Genomic DNA, 26,268 nt, shown 5'->3' on the forward strand with positions numbered 1-26,268 from the left:
CTCTTTAAAAATATTTGATATATACGTATGTATGTATTCTAGGGACAATTCAAAAAATACATCAGCCTTATCACAGGCCCCGTCGTAATAGATTCGTAGTACGAACCCCGAATAATTGTATCATTGGTCCCGTCGTACTAAAAAAATTTGCTACGAAATTCGGAGTTCGTGAAAATTGGTATCACTAGCCCCGAATGAATAGGAAGTTTGGCAGTTTTTTCTACGAACAATTATTTTGATCGGAGTTTTTAAAACGAACAAAAAATTAAGCTTGCGAAGATAAATTAAATAAAAATAAAATATATGAAAAGAATCATGTAAGTTTTACTATTGTTTTAATGTGAAAGAAAAGAAAAACTTGAAATTGCCCAAGGATTTTCAAAAATCCCTAAGGAGGAAGTGAATTCGTTTTGGGAGGCAGTAAAAATATAGTTAAATAGTTAAAGACCCACCTTCTAAGGACACCTCTAGCTGGAAAAAAGTAAATTGAATAAATTGGTCCAAATTTTTTTATAATTTAATTTAATTCTTAAGTGTGGTTAGATTGAAAGGCATAAATCAAGAGAAAATGGTTGAGAACAAAAAAGAATGCAAAGCTACAGGTGGCGGAGCAAATAGAATTCATTTTTTTAGCAGCCTCGAAGAAGGTGTCATAAGAATGAATGAACTTTGACCAGCGGAATAAAAGATCCACAATCTTTTGGATTCGAAAATTCCTCAGAGCCTTTAGAATCAAATGAACCTTGTGAAGAGAACTAACTTGCCGATGTTTCGATGTCATCAGACGTAGTTGATGTGAGAAATGTTCAACGGCGTCTTCCAACCACTTCGCGTCAATCATATGATTCATCCAGTCTTCGTGTATTTTCTTCATTTGTTGCAAAGATTGCAACGACAATACTATCAATTTTTAAAGACAAAAACAAATAAAAACAAGAACAAATCGAAAGATGAAAAACGAACTTTTATTTAATTTCCTTATTTTGACGCATATAAGCTGATTTTAAAACTCCGAAATTAGTATTTCTGTGTGCCAATGCTTTTTTTGAATTCGTTCGGGGCTTATGATGTAAATGTATTCTTATTCGTAGCGTAACACAATTTTCGGGGACTCGCTACGAGGGACTCTGTGATAGGGGTGAATAATTTCCCAAGGAAAGTTAAGGGCCTATTATGAATTTACAACTAAACTTAGTTGAGTTGTAATCAAGACAACTTAATTTGAAGACAACTACAAAAATAGTTCGTATTATGGGAGACAACTTTTCGTATTCGTATTATGGCACACAACTTTTTTCAGTTGAGAGGACCAAATACATTGGTCGCATTCACAAAGCTAGTGGCTACGAAGTCGAAATTCAACCAGCTTTGTGGATGCAAAATTGCACTACAAAAGCTAGTCAATCTGGAACTGTCATATTATTGACAAATGCAAATACATATACATATAAAATAGGAAACATATTTGATTTCATAACTTTAACTTATCTTTGGTGTTTTTAAATTCAATAAAATCCAATTTAAGACACAATTTGAATGATTTATATTTGTATTTAAATACTGAATGATTTATTTCATTTTGAATTCGTGTGGTTAACCGAGCAGCTGATTTTGAAACGTCAAAATCATTCTCCACTAACTTTGTAGCCGATTTTTTAACACTACGTCATGTCAAGGGGAAACTACTTTTGTATTTAGATTTAGCCAATCAGAATCCCTTGACTACGTAGCCACTAGATTTTTGAATGCGACCATTACCTACTTTTATAAGCTTGTTTTTGTCAAAATCAGCTGTGTAAAGTAAAATACGTAGGTATTTCAAAGTTTAATTCAGTGCAATTTTATTAAATAGATAAAATATTACGAAATGGAGAGTTCTATTGATTTGTTTCTCCTCAATGTTGCGCTGTTAAGAAAAAATATTCGAGATCACTTCAATCATTGGAACTTCCAAACAAAAAGTATTATTTCTAAACAAATTCTTTAATGAGAAGTGTTGATTTAATGTCTTCGTTTTGTTGCAGATTTTATAGTTATTTTTGACTCAACAAAGACGCATTTGTTTATGTGCTAAACGAAATCAAAGATTATTGGAAACAACCACTGCGTTCCTTCCCAAACCCGCCAATTCTCAAACTCAGCACTGCTCTACGTTTCATGGCAGAAGAAAGTTACCAAAAGTGCATTGATAATGAGTTTAATTTAGGGGTTGCCCAGCCAACAGTGCCGGTAGTATTAAAAGAAGTGCTAGACGTAGTAGAAGAACGTACATATCTGTCCACAATGGATTAAGGCTCATATGACAAATGACGATATGAATTTATCGAAGATTCATTTTTGTTTCACTGCAAAATGAATGTGCATGTCATAGATTCCAAATATTCCGTTGCTAATCACGATTTATTCGCTTACAATTTAAGTGAATATAAGGAAATGTTAAATGAATTGGATGAGAACACTTTTATTTTGGGAGATGATGGATATACTTTAGAGAAACATTTTCTGACTCCATTTGGATTGGCTGAAAGTGGGAGTATAGAATCACGTTATTGAAAGAACGATTGGCGTGATCAAAAGTAAATTCAGGTGTCTCTATCTGACTGCATTACAATCCTGAAAGAGCTGCGAAATTTGTCAATGCAAGTTGTGCCTTACATAACATAAGACAACATTTTAAAGTATTATATGTCGGCAAAACTCAAAATTATGACGAAATCGATTCAAATGATAATGATCCCAATAATTTTGTTTTCTGAATCAGGAGCAAGAGAAATCAGAAACAAAAAAATAAATAGGCCCCTTAATAATTTACTAATTACTGTTTTTTTTTTTCAAACCAAAAATAAAAAATTCCATTGCTTGAAATAAAACTTCGATCATTTATTTCATTTTTAATTAACATTTATTTGTTATAAAATAAATTAGACTTATCCTTAAAATAGTATTAAATCTTTTATATACAAAAAAATAATAATTATCAAAAATTATAACTGTACAAAAGAACATAAAACAGAATGTACATTACAAAATTATAATCTAGTGGAATGTGGTATCGAATTTGCTATGTTTTTAAATAACAAATTTTATATAACTATACCTATTGTGTTATGTACTTTTTATATTGTTAGAATATAATTGTTGGGAGCACAGAGATTTTTGAGAAAACAATTTTGAGTTTGCCAAAAATTGGAAAATATTAAACAATCCAAAATACACGTATTGTATATACATACTTCGGTTGATACATATATAACGATATTGGTAAAGAGCTCTACAGTTTCGATTTTTTACAAACAACAACGTCAATATTTCTCAGATTATTCAAACACAGTTTTTCTCAGAATTGCTTTGTTTCTGGTAGAGTTAAGGTTAAACGAAAGGAAGAAAATTAACTTAAATAACATACAAAAATATAAAAAAGGGTATCATCATGGATGCAGTAGATTATTGAGCCAATTTACTTTTTATATCATCGTATGTTCGATCAATTGGCGCCAAAAACACGATTATATCTAGTACAACTACAAAGAAAATCAGCACAATAATGTAGATACTTAATAGTCCTTTACGGAAACTAGCAAACTGAAATAAAAATACAAAAATAAAAATATCAAATATGTTTTCATTCAATGTAATATTATTGGTATATCTTACCGGTGCATCCATTTTTCTTTCCAGCTTAATGCCATTTCTATTTCCTGACATATCTCCCATTGGGAATGAGTTCACTCTTTGACTGACTTGGCGGTCAGCCATGCATCCTCCAATCTGTGAACAATAAAACACCTATTAACGGGGATTGGTAGTGGTAATATGTTCAATGAAAACTTGAACACAAAATTAGTATAAGAAATCAATTTTTTAGCACAATATTTACAACGAAAAAGGATTCGTACGATAAAAAGAAGAAGAGATATTATTAATTACTTTTTTCATTCTGTACAAAATAATAAAACCTATAAAACTGATTAGTATGTATAGAACTCAGAGCTCAGATTAAAATGTATATACAGATGACATATGTACAACCAAGGCCTATAAAATGTATTAAACCACTTTAAGATGCGAAGTAAGACCTACATACGTCCTTCAGCTTTGAATTCAGTTTAAAGTCTTATACAAATTACAACAACTCGAACAGTTTTATTCCAGATTTGTCTTGGTCCAATATCAAATTACTTTGAATTATCATTTAAATTGGCGACGACGACGAAGATTGAAAAACAAAACAATTAGGTACCAAAGGAAACTTTCAATTGCTATATTTTTGGTGTTGAAACTGAACCAATAGTCACAGTTTATCCGTTAAGTTCTGAAGTCACCCTTATTCCGGCCATTCACTACACAAAATAACTGCGAAAATTTGAGTGTGTGATGTGAATAGGGTTGTTGGTGCGGTTTGTACAATTAAATGTGTAAAAATCAAAACAATTTTGATATTTGCTCAGGTTCGTCTTATTTTAGGAACAGATATTTTGTGACATGAATATGAAAATTCTGGACGGCAAGGCTCTCTCTTGAAATTCTGGAGTTATACAGGGAATACCGGGTCATTGGATACAAAGAGTCGTGATTATAGCAACGGGACTATACAAAATCAAGGATACGAGCGTTTAATCAAACAGACAGCTTTGAATAAAATAAATAATTTCCGGGCAAATTACTGGTAAAAGTTCAAAAAAGTCAAAACCAGTCAGAAGTCGGGTGCTGGATGATTTTTATGAACTGTCATTACAGTTCAACGTTTCCGCATGTTTACATGACTATATGTATGCATAAATTGTTTGCGAAACAGCTGTCAAGAATTTAAAATCTTCATAGCTGCTTCCGATGGCGAAAAGCCTTGAAGTTAACGCTAAGCGATAATAGTCTGATATTAATTTTGTCATTATAGTATCTTTTTTGATTAATGTTGTCACTTTAGACGGAAGGTTTTAAAAAGCAAGCTTGTCCATACATGTGTAGATAATCTTTAAGATCTTCTTATAAAATTATAAAAATTATTCAAATTCTCTTAACAATTTTGTTTGGAAAAGTTTTTGTCTTTTGAAATACCACATACGATTTCGTACAAAATTTCGAACTCGAGATTTTAATCAAACATGATTTTACGATGGTAGAAAAAAAAGTCCTGGACGGAATGTCCGGTCTGTTTTGTCCATCTGTCCACGCTCCTACAGCCTAAACCATTGGGTCGATTGAGTTTAAACATGGAAGTTAAGTTTTTGAGCAGATTAGCGTTAGGCGTTTTTTTTCATTTTTTTTAAGATCAAAACTAACCCCATACAACTTTTTTGGTCAAAAAACAAAAATTCGAATTTTCTCAAAAACAAACAGATATATTTTTTTTAATTTTCTCTAATATTTTATTTTTTAACGTGAATTTTCAATTTTTTTTGTATTGCTCCGGGAAGGTACCGCCCATAGAACCGTTTTTTTTTTTTTTTTAATTTCCTCAACAACTTATGAACCAATTTCAATAATTGTTTTAACGAGCTCTTATATTGCCTGTTCGTATGTAATAACTCCATGTTTACGCTGAAAAATTGTAGAAAGAAAGGAATGTGATTGGATTGTAGTAAGTACCTTCTACTTACCAATAACATTCCTTCATTATCATCATAAACATGTCTTTACCTATCTATCTGCATAAAGCTGAGCACGCCAATGAACTATTATTTATTCATTTTGGACACCTACCTAACAACACAACCAATAGACGATCGCTTTACAATTTAAACATCGATGTTCTGCCTCTTTCTTATCGTCAGATAATTTATTTTCCAGTAAAGTAAAGCTGTCCAAATCCTGTTTTGTCCTGTTTGAATACACAAACAATTGTTTGCGTTAAGTATGCTTACAAGTCTTCTTCATTTCCGGGATGAGTTGTGTTTTGGGATGAAACTAGCTTACCGAAAAAAAATGGTGTGTATTTGGTAATTTCCTTCAAATACACAAACCATTTCCCTTAACATAATATTTCCCGAGTATTTCATATGTTTATTATAACAAAAAGTTAAATTTTTTCAACAAATTATAAATTAATATTCAATAAATTAGTTTCGTATAAGAGCCGATAGACATTCGCGACAAAAAAAGTTCCCTCCATTATAAGCGCGCTATTTCCTTTTACACCCGTACGAAATTTACTTATATCAATACTGTCTTAATTTTTTGAATAGTATTAAATTTTCTCTAATTTGTATTCTTAACTTGGTTTCTGTTAGTAAAAAAATGTATTTTTTTATTGCTCCGGAAGGGCACCGCTCATAAAAACATTTTTTGTTTTTATAATTCTCAGGAACTAATAAACCGATTTCAATACTTGATGATCAAAAGTTTGATCAATTTGTATCTACCTTGTTAGAGAAGTGTGACCAAATACACAAAATCAAAAGATTGAATTCAATATATGCTTTGACTCGCCTCAATCCTATCAACCTGAGCTCAATAAGCATGCTTTCAATCCTATACTCTGTTTTTTTTTTTCTTAAATCCAATCTGCCATAGAAATTATCACTTACGGAAAATATTAAATGAACAATAACATGGAATGCAACAAACGCCACTAAAATCCAGTCCATCCATTCGGGAAGCTCTGCTTTGGTTAATTTAACCGCAAAAAATATAGCCACAACTAGAAGTTAAAAAAATTTAATATAAAAAATACATAAATGTAGTTACAAACAAAAATATGTAGGTACATACTTGCAATAATGTGAGCCAAATTTCCTCCCAACCAATGCATCCAGTTGAAAATTGGTCGTTTTTTGTCATTCGGTCCTGGTCTGAACATAGCCGCAATGGGTTGAATGAAACACAACACCGTCGTTATAACACCTAATATAGCGTGTGGGTTACGGGCAGCTGACCAACCTCCAATTTCAATAAATATTATAACAAATGCAGCCATTGTAAGTGCCCAGGTTGTCACCATGCATATTCTATGCCACTATAAACACACAAAAATACACATTTTTAAATAAAAAAAGGAAATATGAGTGTTTAAAATATTATCATTACCGCAAACCATTGATCTTTTCCGCATGTAGTACTGCCAACCCATGTTTGCTTGAAATACCGGGCCAAAAGTATTCCAAGAGATGTTGATCCAATCCAAGCAGTTATCATAAAAACACCATGAAGTCGGAGCAAAATATTGGAAGATCCTGATAGATCTTGAACTTCAGATAATACGATCGGTTTTGCAGAAACGATTCGACCGATTCCGTGGTGACCAACACCATTATCTGAAAACATAAGTTTGATATTTTTGGAATTTAAAACATGACGATTTGAATGATATTCTTACCGTTAACGGATTTTCCAATTGCTAACATAACATAGTATTGATTGTTCATCAGATCGAACATTTGTCCTTGAACGGTTGTCAGGATATCTCGCTGGACCTTACAATAAATTTTTCCATCGATGAGGGATGAATCAAGTAGTTTCACGTTCTTTTGAGGCTAAAATGATAGATATGGAGTGGAGGTATATTAAAGATGGTTGTCAAAATAAAATTAAAAACATATTAGGCCGATTAAAATAAAATTTTTATCATTAATGATTTTAACTGTTCTGAGATAAAAAAAGGTGAAAGTTTTTTTTATAAACAATATTTTTCAAGGCAGCCCATTTTTTGAATAAATACAAAAAAAAAACTTTTATAAACTACAATGTGTAAATTTTTTATTTTACTAGACTATTTTTTAAAAGTTAATCAAGAAAAAAATCCTTCAATGATCATGTTTTTGTATTCAACTAAAATCAAAATTTTATTAATTTTTTGTAAAAGAAATACGCATAATATGTATGTATATACAAACAAAGGCGAGCACATGTGGATACATAATTCTCAAATATTACTTTGGGATACCACAAAATGCGGAAAAATATAGTTATCACGGTCATGCTTTTTTTAATTAGTTCTTTATATTATTTAGATACTATAAAAATACAAACTGTTTCCAAATTTTGAAAAATAAGGATGTACGTATTCACTTTTGCACGTTTCAGGCAATCGTTTTTTTCTTAGCTGGCAACGCTAATTTATGAGTGTAACAAACCAAATATTTACAGTTATTCTTACTGTTATGCAACTCATCAAAACAAACGAAATTTCGTTTAAAAGTAATTAGTTTCCGTAAATATTTTCTGCGGTTTAGTAAAAAAAAGTTTTTTAACCACAATCAGGAAAATTAAATTTTTGAAATGACAAAAAAAAGTTTTTCAGCTAGAAAAATAACAAAAGAACTAAAAATATGTCATAGAACATTGCTTAAAGTTAAAAAAAGACGAAATATTAGCGCGCCTGAGGTGAAAAAATCCCGGCCGACATTGCTTTCCGATCGAGATGCCCGAGCTATGGAGCGGATGATGATAACCAGGCAAGTAAGAACACCAAACGAAGCTGTAACAGCTTTAAACAAAACCATAAGTGAGTGGACAGCACGAAGAGCACTTCGGAGAAAGCAAGCGCTTTCAACAAAAAATGTGTCAGTGCGCCTAAAGTTTTGCAGATAACACAAAAATTGGGCAGATGAATGGAAAAGAGTTATTTGGTCTGATGAAACCAAAATTAACCGTTTCCAGTCAGATGGTAAGAAGTATTACTGGCACTGACCATACGAAAAATTACAGAAACACCATGTTAAGGAGACAATGAAACACGGAGGAGATAGTTTAATGGTATGGGGTCGTTTCACTTGTTGGAGTGTAGGAGCATAAGAGAATCTGCGTGAGTTTGTGGAGGAAAGCGCATACCCAGAAGAAGAGGTCGTGTTTCAGCAAGATGGAGATCCCAAACATACTCCTAAAATTGTGAAAAATTGGCTCGGAAGGCAATTCTTCTGAAAAAGCTACTTGCACGGTACGATATGCGCCAAGAAACTTATACGATGTTTGGGCCCGAGTTCAAGTGGAGTGGGCGAAATGTTCGCTCGAACTGATAGAAAAACTAGCATGCCCAAACGGATAAAGAGCGACATTACTGCAAAGGGCTTATGGACAAAGTATTAAACTACGTGATATTCACATCCTTTTCATATGATTTGAATTAAATGTTTATATTGCATTTAAGTTTTGAAAAAAGTTTGTATTTGTATAGTACCTAAGGAATATAAAAGAAGTAATTACAAAAAGAACGGCCGTTATAACTATATTTTTGCTCATTTTGCAGCATCTCGAAGCCAAATTTGAGAACTATGTATCCACATATGCTCGCCACCGTTTATGTATTAGACCAAGAGCTGGCAATAAATTTTGAGAATGAAGTGATAACCAAAATTCCTTAATCTGAATGTATAGATATACGCATTAATATATCAAATTCAACCGTCTGGCAGGTATTTTTTTTGTTTTGCCCAGGTCGGGTTTAAACGATCGAAAATTGTAATTTTTCAATTTTGGGGTTCAATTAAAAACCATACAAAAATATGACACAATATCCTTTTTACAAAAAAGTGTGCCAAAGACATTTTACTTTCAACCTTCTGCTTATCGGGCGCATTTACTTAAATAATTTTTCAAATTTATTTTTCAATTTCAAACCCTCATAACTTTTTTCCTTTGATATATGAACATATATGTATGTATGTAACCATGAGCATGATACACCAAAATATCAGAAAATATCCCCTGCTTACAAAAATTTTTGTCCAAGATGTTTTGGTTACAGCCTTGTGCTTGACAGACGTTAAATTCATAGCATAGCAATGTGAGCATTCACAAAGCTAGTGACTACGCAGTCAAAATTCAAAGTCAAAGACTGCGTTCAATCTCGTGTTGGATAGGGTATCTTGGATAGGTGGATTTTTAGATACATTGTTAGACGAGTTGGATAGCTGTATTGAGATACTCATCAAAAAATAAAAACAACTTTCATCTGTTCACAAAAAGCAGAGAAACATTTAAGCTTCGAAGTCAAAATTGTTGTAAGATAAAACATTAAATGAGTGATTCAACTGATTCGTCGGACGATGATAAATTAATGGGTGCGTGACAATTTAATAAATAAGAGTTAACTTTAATCTGTAGTCCTTGTTAAATTTCCTCTTAGCTCAATTGGAATTCTATAGAAGGCAAATAGCTTCTTCATCATTTATTATGTACAGAACATCCTCAAATACAGCTTCAACTTATATTTTTTATCTTTTTGCTCACCAACAAATAAAAACAAAATACAAAAAGCTGACATCAATTTTCAAGATTCTTGATATTCAACCATGTGTTGAATCAGCTGTTCTGTCCGATATGTTCCAACATACCCCACAAATTCTTGGATACCTTTCCTTTTGTGACATATCAGCTGTTATTTTACACGTAAAACACTAACAAAAAGGTAACCGGACACCCTATCTGGCGGAGATTGAACGCAGCTAAAGCTAGTCAATCCGGAACTGTCATATTAATGACAAATACAAATATATAATATAAGAAACATTTGTGTTTTCAGAACTTTAAATACAGTCAATCAAATTCATATTCGTACACTCTATTCTATTTAATACAAACTTAATTTGTATCTAAAATTGCATTTTCATTCAATAAATTTGAATTGCCAATTTTTCTTAAGTATTAACTTCATTTTTGCAATTCATAAAAAATTAAGTATGTAATGCATTACCAACGTTATTGGTCATCGAAAAATATTTTACTAAGAACTAAGAGCAAAAATATTTTCATCATTTTATTGTTTTCGTAATTCGATTACATTTCTTAAATTTTTAAAAAATGTAAAACAATTTAAAAAAATGGGGAGAACACAGTGCGAAACATCGGTTGACCTGAGGAAAATGATAATAAAGTACCATAATGATGGTAAACCATTAAAAGAAGTATCCGACCTTGTTGGCAGACCAAAATCAACTATCCAATCAATCGTAAAAAGGTATCGTACGGAAAATCGAATCGAAAATATGCCAAGAAGCACCACACGCGAAATTTTCAACTCGCATGATAAACGCCTTATCATTCGCAAAACTTGCGCGTTTTGCTGATGACACCACTTTGTATGCAAGTGGATCAAGAATTGCAGATATTCAAACAGACCTGCAAAGAAAATTTGATAAGCTGCAATCATTCTGCTCGGAGTGGAAGCTTAAAATAAACAACACTAAGTGCGAATCCATACTGTTCCGCAGCCCAATAAGACGCGGAAATTCAGATTTGAGACGAAATTTGAAAAACCTAAAAATAATAAACTCGGAGGGTCTCGCAATCGAATCTAAGACTGTTGTGAAGTACCTGGGTGTTCATTTGGACAAATTCTTATTTATGTCGCTTAAATGCTTTTTCTTCTCCAACTATCTAAGATCGGATGTGAAGATTATTTGCTATCAAGCATTTATACGTCCAATTCTGACTTACGCGAGTGCAGTATGGTGAAATATTAATCCGTCGCATATGGAAAAGCTTCGCATGTTCGAGAGAAAATGTCTTAGAACTTGCATGCAAATGTGCAGAAGCTTACATTCTGACTTTCGGCATTACGTTTCGAACAAGAAACTTTTGGATGCTTCCGGTGTGTCAAGAATTGACAATGTCATTCTGAATCTTGTGAGCAATCATTTTGAGAGGTCGGCAAACAATATTGAGAACGATCTTGTTTCTGGGTTATTTTATTTTAACCCCGAATACTTTAGAAACACACTTACGAGTGGATTTATGCCTCACGAGGCTTTCTTGTTTCTGGATGCACATGGGTATTTGTCCGACGCAATGAAAGTACCGATAATATACCATATGGCAAAAAGAGCTACAGATAAAAGAATATTGTATGAACCTTCTGAATTAATAAGTGGAAATACAGACCTAAGATACTGCGTAAGCATACCTCAAAGAGATGAACAAAATTTCGATCGTTATAATCGCCAAAGATATTGGTGGCTTGACTGGGCCGTTGCAGACGCATAGTTCCTTTTACCATATCGTTCTGATATATGGTTTTTGATCAGTCGAGGGAACAAGCTAGATAATTGGAAACAATTGTCGATCCTGCTAATATCTCGAGAGGTTAGGACCATATACCATACCATGACACCTTCTAGGTTAGTTAGTTTTTTAAGTATTTTTAAGAACTACTACTTAACTACTTTTAAGAAAAAAATGAAAAAATAAAGATTTTAAAAGGTTTTTTTCAATCCCATTTTCTTTAAAATGAAAAACAAAAAAACATAGACACAGTTAACAACAATAGGAATGTAAATAATAATTAATTGTACTAAAAAATGAAATATTAATAAGTATGTATACGAGAAATCGATAAATAAGTAGGCACTGAGAACTCTATGTCGAGTACTAATAATTTAAAAGAAAAAAAAAAATAATGCAATAGTTTTTAAGTTTATTTAACTAAGATACAAATTGTTACACTTTAAGGGAACACAAATAAACAGTTAAAAAAAAAAAAAAAACGTGCTGAAAAGTTGCGACACGAACTTAACAAACAGTTTTCTACCGAGACGTTGAGAAACTGCATTCGCGATCACGGTTTTAATGGTAGAGTTGCAAGAAAAAACCTTTCATAAGTTCTGTGAACAGATTGAAATGGCTAAATTTCGCAAAAGAGCACCAATCAAAGGATTTGGACTATTGGAAAAACTTAATTTTTACCGATGAGTCAATCTTCAATATATCTTGCTCAGATGGACGACAAATGGTTTGGCAAAAACATAATACGGAGCTACTTCCGGAAAATACTGTCAAGCATGGGAGCGGATCAGTGATGGTTTGGGGTTGTTTTAAAAATTACATGTAATTGAAGGAATTATGAACCACAAGAAATATATAGAGATTTTAAAACTAAATTTGGGTGAAAGTGCACGTAAATTAGGTCTGCAAAACCAGTTCACTTTTTACCAGGACAATGATCCCAAACATAAGGCACATAATACCAAGTTGTGGCTGCTTTATAATTGTCCTAAGGTCATGGAAACTCCACTTCAATCACCGGATATTAACCCTATCGAAAGTTTATGGGACCATTTGCGCCATGAACTGAAGAAACTGACCATAAGGAATGCAAAAGAGCTTAAAGAGAAGATTTTGCAAGTGTTGCACAAAAAATCTAACGAAACAACGAAAAAACTTGTCCAGTCCAGGCAAATTTCTAGCATCTGATTGGACAGCTGTCAAAAAATTGTCTTCCAATTAAGACAACTTTATGGGAAATTTGACTGGAAAGTTCGGCAAGAAAAATCTCACTAACTATCAAGTCAAGTCTACTTCTGTCAAAATGACAATTGATAATGTTTTTTCATTCAACTGAAAGCTAAACTTTATTACTTCATGATTTATTTATTTTTTGTACAACTTCATTTAATGCTTTCTGTAAAGCTTTCTTGTCAATTTAGAAAAGGAATAAGTAATATTTCTTTACAATACAATGCATAAATGCAAATCGTGATGGATTTGTAGCTTGCCTGAGGAGTGCTTTGTAGACAATTATGTTTTTGCTACTTTTTGTACTATGAACTTTAAGTAGAGGTTTGTGAAGTAAAGTTTTGAATTTAAAATTCATAACACTTCAAAAAGTAACTAGTTGCCTGTCAAAATGTACGTTCAAAGAATGAATTTGACTGCAAATAAAATCCCTTATGTTGTCTGAACCTGCCCAATTGATCTTGTTCCTGTAATTACCAAGTTTGCTGAATTTTTTTTTTTTAATATGACAAGTTAAAAAGTGCTTTTAGTTTTGAAGTTACTATCCTCAAAATATGTACTTATCCATGTAGACTTCGTTTCACATTTCAATTCAAAATTATGTAATGTACATATATAGGATTCAATAACAAAAGAAACTTACAACACCAATTCTAGTTGTTCCATAGTTGGGCTTGCCAGACGTCAGTGATGTGTGCAATGCAACATTTCCGTTTTGAGCTATACATTCCGTTACCAAATCGTCACCCATTTTATCGTCATTGGACAATCCTAATGCAAGATAAGCTGGTTCGTCTAAACAAGCAAACAGAAACTTTGTTAAGATATAATTATTTTTGTAAAATAATTTTGCTTTTTACTTGTTGCACCCTTAAGCTCAAACTCATAGATATCACCACGAACTAGTACTGCGGCAATAGCTGTACAGGTTTTAGTTTTAATACATCCATCTGGAAATCCAAAACATGTTTTACTTCTTGCACAGCTTCTGTAAAACGGATCATCAACTTTGGGCTGGAGATAAATATTAGTTTTATTTTTGATTTTATTTTGAAAAACATCACTGATAGAAATATGATAATACATACCACCGGTGCCACCTTCTCTGGTTCAGGAACATAAGTTCTCCTAGTGTTTGTTAGAGGTGGTCGGGTGCTTGATATACCAATAACTGGAGGAGCGATTTCTCTCTTTACAACTTGAATTGGGTTTGATGGAACACCAACCCAAAACGTGTCGTAAGTCTGTGCTATCGTTGAACTATAAGTTTTATTTAATTATACAAAATTCAAACAAACAATGCCTTATACTTACTTGAACACAATTTGGCCAAGAAAGTCAACCGGACATTGCCATTCCAAAGAAACGATAGGTTTCGGACTGGCGTTGGAGTGAGTGGCTGAATTATTTACTGAATTTTCGCAATTCATCAGCTTAACTGAACCATCAGGAGTGGGATTGAATTGTCCCAACTAAAAAATGTGTTAGAAAGGTCTAAAATATCAAAGATCATAGAAATGATAAACTTACAATTTGATAAGGTGGATTCCTATTTCTTGCTTGGATCATGAAACCCCCAAAGTTGAGGCCTTCCGGAGCGCCTACAATATCGACCCTTAATGTTTGTCCTTGACCAATCATTGCTGCAGACGGTTCTATCCGGAAAGGTGGCACCGAAATCGATGGCTCTATGCCACTATGATATGGCAACATTGTGTCGCAGACTGTTTCCGGAGCACCATGTGGAAGACTTGAGATTGGTGTCCATGATATTAATATTACTGCGAATGCAGCAATTAAGTATTTTTGTTGAATCATGTCTGAAATTAAAATTTATAAATAAGTTGTATTAGTAATAACAGATTAAGTTAAAAGAAGATATTACAGTGCCATTTTGTTTTGACTGGATTCAAGTGAGGGGAATGCATGAAGTTCAAAGAGAAATAGAGATTTTTTATACAAATGTCGGAATTCCTATGTTTAATCTGTATCTGAGTTTGGAGTTTCATTTGCATTATATGGTAAAAGTTTTATGAAAAAATTCAAACTTAAATTCAAACTGGTATCCTGTACTTACTTCATTTTGAAAAAAAGTAAATGTAATGAGTTAATAATTGAATTTTATAAATAAAAACTGTGAAATTGGGGTTTGTGCTCTTTGAGCAGTTAACTGTGTAAAAATGAAAACAATTTTGGTTTTAGCTGAAGTTAATATGTTGGGGGATTTTTTGTTGTTAATCGCCAGCCTTAGTTGTTAAAAATAGCAGCGAAATCTTTTAGCTTATTTTGTCTAAAACTTTTATACAGTTGTCTGTAAAATTAATATTTTAATATCTCGGTTGTTTAATTTTAAAGGAGGATCATAACATTGTATCTGATTGTTCAAACTAAAAAACCGTTAATTAAATATTTTCCAAAATTATACTAATTTTCTATCACGTCAAATTGTGTGGACGTCAAAGAATGGTATACCGAAGGTTATATAATTCTATCGGTGGTACGCTTCTGGAATGCAACGATTAATCAATTCCATCTTTAATTAATAGGGTAGGCTTGTTTGGAAAGCCAGAAGTTTTAAATGAATCTGCAAAGAAGTTTCATCAGCCAATGCAAGAATTAAAAAAGTATCTTATCAAATCCATTGGATTGGAAGAATCACGTAATGCTCTGCGTATTTTTTTGAATAATGTCCTTAAACTGTATTAGACCCGAAACAAAGATTTAAAGTAGATTTTTGTTTCCAAAATTCTTTATGAAACAGCTTGATACATATAACATCACATTTTCATTGTTATGTAACACAAGTGAATGTTTAAAAAATAAAAATGTACGTGCCTTATACCTCAATTTGCAGAATTTTATAATATTAGGTAGTCCACAAAGCTCACGTGTTCAATTTTATTTTTAGTTCAAACCTTGAAGATTATGCTCGGAATTTAGTAATTGCTCTCCAAATCCCTTATACAATCCCGGTCACGGTACCTTCAAGAGAACGTAGTTTTTCTAAACTTAAAATTATTAAAAACTAGCGGCTCGGTACGTGCTTCGCTACGTATAAGGCATAGTAATAAAAAAAATTATCATTAAGTTCATTTATTCAAACAAAAAATATTTCAAATTGCTAGCTATTTGAAAGTCCAAATGACCCAAATGATATATTGTTTATATTATATTTATCAGCAAAGAGTAAAAACTTAAAAATAAAAAAGAATTATGTACTCTTACTATGGTTGGTCTATGAGTTTTTTTTTTCATTTTGAGCATGAGTACATAAACAGTTGAGGGTACCGACTCTGAAAAAGGCAACATAAAGTTGGCCATGTAAAAATCATGATTGCTCCAAATTGACACCACAAACGTGAAGTGTTTGCCCTTGGGCCTTATTTATGAACATTGCAAATGATAACGGCACAGGATATTGTAATCTTTTGAATTCAAATGGCATATCAGTTGGAATCATAAAGATACTCGGTATTAAACACACTTCTCCTTTTAATTTACCACTTAGAATTGTAGCTTCAATCAAATTTGGCAATAACTTTTTCACTGCCAATCTGGTGCCATTACACAGTTTTGGTGGATTAATATTTCGTAATAATATAATCAAAGAACCAGTTTTCAGACTCAAGCAATGTGGTGGTATACCAGCCGGTTCCAATGAATTTAAAAATTCAATTGGATAATTCATTGCTTCATCTTGATTCATAACACTGTCAATTGATTTATGTGTCGTTACTACACTTGGCAGTTTCGATTGAATTTGAAAATTAATGGCATTAATATGATTGTTTTTCGGCGCTGAACTGGTGCGTTCTCTCAAACAATCATGATTTCTGTGATTCTGAAGAAAATTGGTGATGTCAAAATACCAATCGATCAATCCGTTGGTACTGTCGATTGGTATTTTGACCACCAATTTCCAAAAATTGTTTTGATTTAATATGCAGAGTCTGCGGTCCGACCATAATGTTACAGCGATTCCCTAAGATGTAAGTGACAATGCAATTTTCTGTTCCGATCGAAAAGTCGCTAAAATCAATGATGCAACGAAAGTTTTGCTGTACCACCAGATGCATCCAAGAAATATAATCCACCTGTATTATTGGAAATGGCTTGCATGATTGTGTCATACACATGTTTTTGTTGAATATTTAATTTAGTTAAATCCGATTGTACAAATAAACGTAAATCACGTTGCAATTCACAGTCAAAAAATCATGTATCTTACGACTTGGTGCGGTCATACCCAATTGTTCTAACGCCTTATTTACAATCGTTAAACTCATATCTTCAATTATTGTTATAGCTTCGTTCTACATTTTCAAGGTAATCAACAAATCGGGATTTCTTTAAGTACAAAATGTTTGTATATGGGAATTTAGAAAGATGTTGATTTTATACCTTTTTGAAGATTTTTTAATTTTCTCTACGTACAAACCTTCTCTAGACTTCCACGAATGATTCAAGACCAAAATTAGCCAAATCGGTAAAGGCATTGTTGAGTTATAAAATTACAACGAAAAGTGGCATTGATTTTTATATATATAGATTATCTTAGGACAATCATGATGAACCAAGAGAGTTTTGTAGACTTATCAAAAAAAAAATAACGCTTTCTACTAATCTTGCACAGGGCGCAAGATTGCTTGGGGCTAGCCCTGATAGTCCATTAAAATAACGGTAAAAAAGGTAAGACAAGAAATTTTCGTTGATGTTCAAATGACGTAAACGAGTTGATAATGTTAATGTCACCAATCATTTTAAAAGCTCTTCTTTGAATACTGTCCAAGAGGCTAAAATAAGTTACTGGAGCACCAGTCCAGAGATGAGAGTTAAATTTAAGTTTCGCACGTATATAAGTTTTGCTATAAGATTATAGCCAGATCAGACGGAGAGAAAAATTTCTTGCAACGTTTCAAAAAACCTAGATATCTTGCTGCATTTTTGGCGACATCGCGTATGTGATCGTTCCACAAAAGATGGTTCCTGATGCACATTCCGAGGATGTCGAGATTTTCAGTTTCGTTGATGCAAGTGCCACTTATGGATAGTGACAAAGAGGGTATGTCTCGCTTTAACGATACAAGACACCATTGGGTTTTCGAAGCATTAAATTCCACGCGGTTTCTTACTCCCCATTGTACAATGCTGTGAAGGTCGGAATTTAATGAGGTTATCTATTTTGCCGTTGCAATTCTACATCCGAAGAGGAGGGTCGTGAAACGAATATGAAGAGCTGCTATCGCCAGCGAAACAATGTATTGGATTAAAAGTAGCAGACAGGAGATCATTTATAAAAATGAGGAAAAGGGTCGGAGACAAAACGGAGCCTTGAGGGACACCAGCGTTTATTTTACGAATTTCAGACTTAAAACCATCCAATAAAGTAATTTCTAATCCAACAAAGAAGAGATTCATCAACAACAAAAACACGCATTTTCGATAAGAGAGTTTGGTGCCAAACTCTACCAAATGCTTTTAAATTTTAAGTGCAATAATCTTACTTTCTCCAAAACGATGTAAAGATTTGGTCCACTCTTTGGTGAGATGAACCATGAGATAACAAGTAGACCTATTGCTAGGACAGCCGTATTCTCATTCATTAAGAAGCTTTCGATCTTCGAGACATTTCTTAAGCTCATAATTAATCAGCTTTTTCATGATCTTGGAAAGAAGGGACCTTAGTGCTATTGGTCAATAATTTGTGGGAGAATAAGATTCGCCTTTTTTGGGATTGGCTGAACAAATGCAGTTTTTTAACTGCTCGGAACGAGCCCAGAAGAATAGGACAGATGGAAAAGCTTCCGCAGTGGTTTTGCTAGCGTGGAAGAACACCTTTTCAGAATAATATCGGGGATACCATCTGGGCCAGTTATGAATTTTGAGATCTTTAAGAACTCTCACCACAGTTCGAGTACGAAAAAAATTGGTGCCATAGAATAATTTACAAGTTCAAGAACTGGGGGAGCCATGGCACTATCTGGTAAGGTGGAATTTTTGGGGAACTGCCTTGCAAATAAGTTGGCTTTATCAACAGATCTAACTTAATGATTGTCATCGACAACAAGCGAGGAAGAGGAAAAATTCCTCATGTTTCTTACGAATGACCAATAATTTTTACTGTTTTTGGGACATTGCAGTATTTTCCGCCGTATTTTTTGTTCATGTAAAAATTTAGTCCTTGGAATAAAGGCGTTGCAGGTCTTCCTGGCTTGGTTAAAACTTTTCCGGTTTTCCTCAATTGGGCTGGTCTTAAAACACCGGAAGCTCACCTTTTTCTACTTGATAATATATATATAATATAATAATGAAACCATGATTTAACCTTTGGTTTAATACTTTTAACCCTATTCGGGATAAGGTTTCCATTCCCAGAAGAATCATACTAGAAATCATTTCTGCACTGGAGTCTACGTCGCTAAAGAGGAAGCATAGCGACCAGTAACGATCCTGAAGAAATTATTGAAACCGTCCCAGTTGGGTTTCTCGTACTGACAAACGATCTGAGTGTGAGGATACATGGAGATAATTCTTTGTATGGAGTCAGACAGAGCATCAAATTCCTGAGAAGTCGAAACTCTGTCCAGGTTTGGGATCAGATAAAGAAACAATAGTGAATGATGTGCTTATTCACGGAAAGTTTTAACCACATGAAATTAAAAAGGGAGTTGGTGCAATGACCGTATTGTGGTAACCTTGGGAAACATTTAATTTAATTACTTTGTCTTCTTGATATCGGAACAAATTTATTTTGTATACTCTGAACACCATGTAATGTTGACCTTGTAACAACAAATCAAAATCAAATGGGGTGGCGCAACAGTCCGTTGTGAACCAGGGCCTAGTGACTTACAACTCTCAACCATTCCTGTGTGCGAGTAATGTTGTCAGGAATGGAGGGGACCTACAATTTTATGCCGAATCCGAACGGCTAGTTTGAGAAAGCACTTTTTCATGACAAGAATTACTCTTGAAGGAATTGTCAGTTCCACGCAAGAGGCAGTACCCGCGAAAATTAATTTTTTTAAATTAAGGTGGCACAGGCAGGGATTGAACCCAAGACCCTTTGCATGACAGTCCAACACACTAACCATCATGCCACGGGTACTACCCGTAACAACGTTTCATTTAAAACAAGAATATTTTTCAATATTTTAATAAAAAAAATGCTATTCATAATTTTCTGAAATGAATACAAAACATTATGTTATGCTTAAAAAGCAATTAGCATAAAGATTCAAGAAAAGATACATGTACGTATTTAAAAATAAGATCTATTTAAAAGAATTGTATTCAAAATAACAATATTTAGGTATTTTATTGTGGCTAAACTAACCAAGCAAATAATTGACTACTCATAATTACAAGTGATATTGTATCATAGTTGCATTTTTATCTTTTTATAAAGTCAATTAAGGTATTCCAAAGAAATAGGTATAATTACAAAAATTTAATTGGCATTTGTTTGTCTCTCTCTTGTCATTAGTGTCTCAAAACTAGGTCCTTCCGACTAGTCAAGGTAATCAAAGTCTCTATATGCAATATACATACATTCATACACATTAACGTCATGATAAAATGGTTCGTTGTGCAGATAAGTCATTTCGTATTCACTCAAGTGTACATTCATGGTCGCACTATCTATAGTCTCGCTGTCTTGAATGCTTATGTGTCCCCAAGAGCCAAGAGTCACTCCCAAACTTAAGCTAACCAAAGTCATTGATTTATTTAAACCACATAATGCAATATGTAGTAGGTAGGTCCATAATTACATACCAAAAACCAATGTTGCAATGTAGTACATATTTATTTGGCAATTGAGAGATTTGTAAAGTTATAAAATGTAACAATGTAATTTTTGGCCGCAAAAGTAGCTATTTTCTTGCGAAAGTAAGTTTTGTAATTTAATCTGACATTTGATTTTAAGCCAAGATATTTATGAACGTTTTAATTATTCCTTGAAACTAAAGCTGGCAGGCTTGTTGCTTACTTAAATAGTTTCAAATAAAATTTTGGTTACTAAATGATGTTGATTAAAATGATTGCTTACAGTTGTAAAAAAATTGAAGACTGTGCAACTGTGTAAGCTGAAACAACTTTTAGCTTAAAAAACTCAAAAATAAATTAAGAATTTAATTTGGCGCATCGAATTAAAGTAATTTTTATGGAAGTTGTTAGCTTCAGAAATGTTATAGCTTGTTCAACTTAAGGATTAGTTGATTTGTGGTCCAGTAGAGGTCTGATCACCGTTGTTTTTTTTTCTTTCAATTTAAGAGATTATATAAGGTCCGCCATCTAACTTTTTTTGTAACTAGTGCTTATTTCGTAAATGGTAACACTTAGGTCATGTCTGACTTGACAGATAATTAGTTTTATCCTTCCGATGAACGAATATAGTTGTGCATAGTTGAACAACACTGGGAACGCTTAGAGAAGAAGCCGATTTTGCCAAAAAAAAAATCATCTATTCAGATGAAGCTCATTTTGATCTTGGCGGAAATGTAAACAATAACAAACAAAATTGTCGGCTATTTATGCTCATGGAGTAGTTTCAATAAAATTCGGGATGATTTTCCAAATTAACACTCCCTTCCGTTTAAATATTTTTAGAATCTTACTTATTTAAAAAAATCTTAATTAGTTGTAAGGCTTCTTCAGTTATACAACCTTAAAAGAACGCTGAATCATTAATTTATGTTAAAACGGTTCTTAACAAAAAAAACGCAAAACCATTTGTTTGATCTTATTACGAATTCGTAATATCAATTAACAATTTAATGCTTAGAGATATATGTATTATCCGTGTTTTGTTGGAAAATCTAACAATAGTATAGTTGTATTTTATACGAACAACAAAAACAATATCCGTAGTATCAATACTCTACCCATAAAAGTTCAAGTAGAATCTTACTACGGATGAGTTTTTGACAGTTATACAAGTTTCGAATGGATCTTATGTGATTTCTTTCTCAAATGTTGGTACGATTGATATTGCATTCGTATCTCGATGGCTGTGTTCGTTGATTAGTTGTGCATTTGGAATCATGTGTTTTCCATTGGGGAAAAAAATCAATCTATTACTGTTGATATCATTAAGCTTTGTTAATGAAAAAATACTAAATAAGGTTATTTTGCAAGAGAAAACAATAGAAAATGCAATTAATTTGCCACCAAAAGTTTATCTCAGTTTAGATTAGATAAATCTTATTGGTGTTTCCACCGCACAAGAAGATTTAAAAATGATTAATTTTGACAGCACAAACTTCGACAGCACAAAATTTGACAGCACAAACCCACTTCTTGAAGTTTTTATTTTATGTCAAATTGGTTAAAACTTTGAAATCGACTATCACATTGCACAGACGTACTCGGATTTTCTTGATTTTAAAAGTCAACTATCAAAAATCAGCTTACACGATTTCACCCCTGCCCTGGTCTGAATTTCGCTATTTTTTAGATTTTTTTGATAAATTATTGTGGCAAATATTCAGTTGTATCAACTTTCAAATATACTGCTGATCGTTTTTTTTTTTGGAAATTTCTCACTACACTATTTTATTTTGTATTTTAACTTTTTTAAAATACTCGTAGCATATCCTTAAAATCTGATGTGATAGAAAAATTTAAAGGTGAGATTCGAAGCCAAGAGATCTTAATATTAACAACAAAGGTATTTTTTATTAGTACAACAGAATAAAGACCAGTTATTCAACGATTAAAGCGCGCGTCTTAGATTGTTTCAGCATTATCAAACTAATAAGCTCATCTGGGCCAAACAAGAGAATAAGAAATTCTTGCTTTATAGTCAAATGTGTAAAGCAATATTTTAGTCATTTGAAAAATGAAACGTTAACGAAAAAAAATGTCATTGAAATTGGGGGAAGCTACGACGAAGAAAATATATAGTAAAGCTTCCTGCTTCCCCTTACAAGTCCGTTTATTTCTTGTTTTGAGTAAAACATCTATTGCGAATCACTTGTCAAGTTTTATTTAGAAGTAGATGTTCTTATTTCAAGATACGAAATCCAAAAATATAAACTCACAAATTAAAAATTCACTCTCTAACAACGTCGTTTTTTTTGGGTCAAAGAACTATACTTATGAATTCCGAATAACAATTAAGGAACCTAGAATTTACCCACTTAATAATTTATTAACCAAATCCGAATTAATTTTCCTTATCGTATTTGTAATCTTTTATCAATAGAAGTATAAACAAAACATAGCAATAACAAAGGAAGAGAATTTCAAAGCCACCACCGCCACATCGACTGTACCGACTGTGGAGTGCCGAGTGTGGATAAGGAAAATTGGACCAAGAACTAGGACATAAAGTTTGTGCGTGTTAAGGGTTAACTGAAAAGTAGAACAATGTAGTTAATAGTTTATTTGTGGTCAAATTTATTTTTACTTTTAAAACGACCGACACCAATGTACGAATGTTGGATTTGAACGATTGACACATTTCCATAATTTCTACCCCCTTGTTATGTAAAATGTGATGGCGTTCTTGTCACAAAATAAAAAAAAGAATTAATTTATTTATGAGACGACGATGGAAGGGAAAAAAAACTTTAGAAACATTGTGTTTTACTACATCTAGAGTCTAAGTCCCTTTTTATATTTTTAAAATATTGATATTCGTCATTTACTGAGAATTTTAAACTTAGAGTGTTAGATTACCGACTTATCGCATTGAGAAAAATATAATTGTAGTCGATTTATTTATAGAACCAGTAAAGTGTTCACCATAATTCGTTATTATTTACTTATTGGCTGTGGCGGTGTCCGTATAAACTAGGCAGTTTTACAAAGCTAGAGTGTACATCTAAGCTTTTTTATATAGTGATTGGTTCCTATCGATACTTTAATGCAATAGTTGTAGGTATAGACTACTAACCTAGACTTAACCATGCATATTATTAGAGAATATATCAATACCCGTGTTTTTTTGGCATGCTATAAATAATATAGTAGAAAATTCTGAGGTATACCTTTAGTGGAAACATAGCAAAACTTAAATTTATTTTCTATTCTTGCAAATAAAGCCCAGTTAGTTAATTTTTATTAACAAAACTAAATAATATCAACAGTAACAGATTGATTCCAAATGCACAACTACTCACCGAACACTGCCATCGATATACGAAAACAATATCAATCGTACCAACATTTGAGAATGAATATAAGATCCATTCAAAACTCGTATAAATGTCAAAAACCCATCCGCAGTAATATTCTTCTTTAACTTTTATCGGTAGTATTCATACTACGGATGTTGTTTTTGTTATTCGTGTAAAATCCTACTATACTGTTGATAGATTTTCCAACAAAACACGGGTAAAAAGTGTTTTTTTTTTTATTATTAAAGTAGTTTTCTACAATGAAATTTATTTCAATGTATTTCTGAGCACGTTATTTCAATTTTGTTTCAAGAACCTGTTTCAGTCTCATTTATTATAGTCGCAATATTATTTTAATGAATTCCCACCGTGAAAATAAAAAACAAAACAAGTAACCGAGCAATTTAAAAAAAAAACCTTGGCTTCGAATGTAGCTTGTGACTCAGAAAATCTTTTTTCTTTAAATAATTTAAACCCGACAGTAACAAGGTTGATTTATATGAGATGAATTGACAGAACGCAGGGATTTCCCATTATATTCTCTGAATAAATCGCATGAAAAATATCTTCAAGTACTCATGTATAAAAATTCCAGCATTTTCTCGCGATCAGTATTTCAATTAGTAATCGTAGTGCCAACTCATAATTATTACCACTAAGAGTTTTATATAGTAACTAGTGCAGGGGTTCCAGTTCAAAGGAACCTAGGTTTAAATCATTATTATAAAAAATGTTTCGATCAAAGCATCAAGGTCAAATACATACACATATGAAATTATATAAAGCAATACCCAAAACAACGCAAGTCCATATTATTAACATAACATAAACAAGACAGGTCATAATGTAAATATTTTAATCAAAAATCCAAGACCACATGAAAGGGAAAATCAAAGAATAAATAATACAATTTTGACAGTGACCTCGCAGATCTCCAAACTACTTTATTTGAATCATTAATGCCTTTATAGCCAAATCAAACAAAAAAATAGATCAATTGCGGTTGGGAAAAGCCAATTAATCTTTAAATTACAAATACATTTTATTTATTTGTTAAGAAATCTTATTTAATGGTTTTAACCTTGAACGAAAAATAAAAACATAATAGGTTAAGCAAAGAGGCATGTGGTGACTTCGAACAACGCATGGGTCCAACGTCGTCAGTCGGTCGGCAGCGAATACAACATAGGAATGGAGTTTTAAACTGGTTTATTTTACTTATAAAACAAAACTTCATAGTTTTATATTTCTTACTTGCACCTAAGTTAATTAATTTTAACCATGATAATGCATTAGGAATGCTAATTTAATTGCATTCGTGAACTTCTATTAAATTCATTGGAAAATAATAATTCAATGGAAAATAATAATTATTTTGTTTTAGTAAATTTTTAACTACCAGAAGAACTTTCTGCGAATATAGCTAATTTTTAAATAAAACGCTGCAATAGATCGCACAAACATGCTTTTTAAATAATTTTAAAACTATGCCAACAGCGCGCGTGGCGAAATAATAAAAGATACAATAGTAACTATTAAAATTCAAGAATATCTACTTAAATGGCAACACTATTTGTACTGAAGGTTTTGTTATTGAATTTGTAATTTTTTGCAAACAATGATGTCGAACGTACTCTGAAACAGCTTTACTTGTAGTTCCCTCAAGTTGTAAGTTATAGTGTCGTTATGTGTTATTAACTTTCAAAGGCCAATAAACGACTTCCATACAACAATATTAGTATTTATTTAAGAATAACACAAAGTTAAAAAAGAGGCTGGGATGCAACCAACACTGATAGCTTCCCATCCCGTCTGTCGATTTGTCTTGCTTAAAAGTTAGTAGGTTTTCGTGTTGAGCTTAAAAAGTTTTCAGTGAAATTATTCCTAAATAATTTAAAATTACCAGCAATATTTTTCATATAAAGAAATAGTTTAGTTTGAAAATCTAGTTTTGTTAAATACATTTTTAGTAGGAAACAAA

The 26,268-nt window shown here is 32.4% G+C and overlaps 1 protein-coding gene across 2 annotated transcripts in view; it reads right to left on the reverse strand.

Annotated features, from left to right (window-relative positions):
- Window positions 1–2,879: 2,879 nt before the first annotated feature.
- LOC129952495 (putative ferric-chelate reductase 1 homolog) overlaps window positions 2,880–26,268 on the reverse strand; it is a 40,147-nt gene continuing 16,758 nt past the window's right edge. For both annotated transcript variants that reach the window (XM_056065095.1, XM_056065094.1), the window contains exons 2-12: window positions 14,695–14,984; window positions 14,479–14,636; window positions 14,253–14,424; window positions 14,025–14,178; window positions 13,808–13,959; window positions 7,313–7,469; window positions 7,024–7,250; window positions 6,709–6,952; window positions 6,525–6,637; window positions 3,655–3,768; window positions 2,880–3,582 (exon numbers count right to left, since the gene is read on the reverse strand). In XM_056065095.1, coding sequence (XP_055921070.1) covers window positions 3,445–3,582; window positions 3,655–3,768; window positions 6,525–6,637; window positions 6,709–6,952; window positions 7,024–7,250; window positions 7,313–7,469; window positions 13,808–13,959; window positions 14,025–14,178; window positions 14,253–14,424; window positions 14,479–14,636; window positions 14,695–14,982 — 1,917 coding nt within the window. In that variant the 5' untranslated portion in view covers window positions 14,983–14,984 and the 3' untranslated portion in view covers window positions 2,880–3,444. The remainder of the gene's footprint in view (window positions 3,583–3,654; window positions 3,769–6,524; window positions 6,638–6,708; window positions 6,953–7,023; window positions 7,251–7,312; window positions 7,470–13,807; window positions 13,960–14,024; window positions 14,179–14,252; window positions 14,425–14,478; window positions 14,637–14,694; window positions 14,985–26,268) is intronic.

The sequence above is a fragment of the Eupeodes corollae genome, chromosome 3 (genome assembly GCF_945859685.1).
Source record: "Eupeodes corollae chromosome 3, idEupCoro1.1, whole genome shotgun sequence".
In the NCBI taxonomy this organism is placed as follows: domain Eukaryota; kingdom Metazoa; phylum Arthropoda; class Insecta; order Diptera; family Syrphidae; genus Eupeodes; species Eupeodes corollae.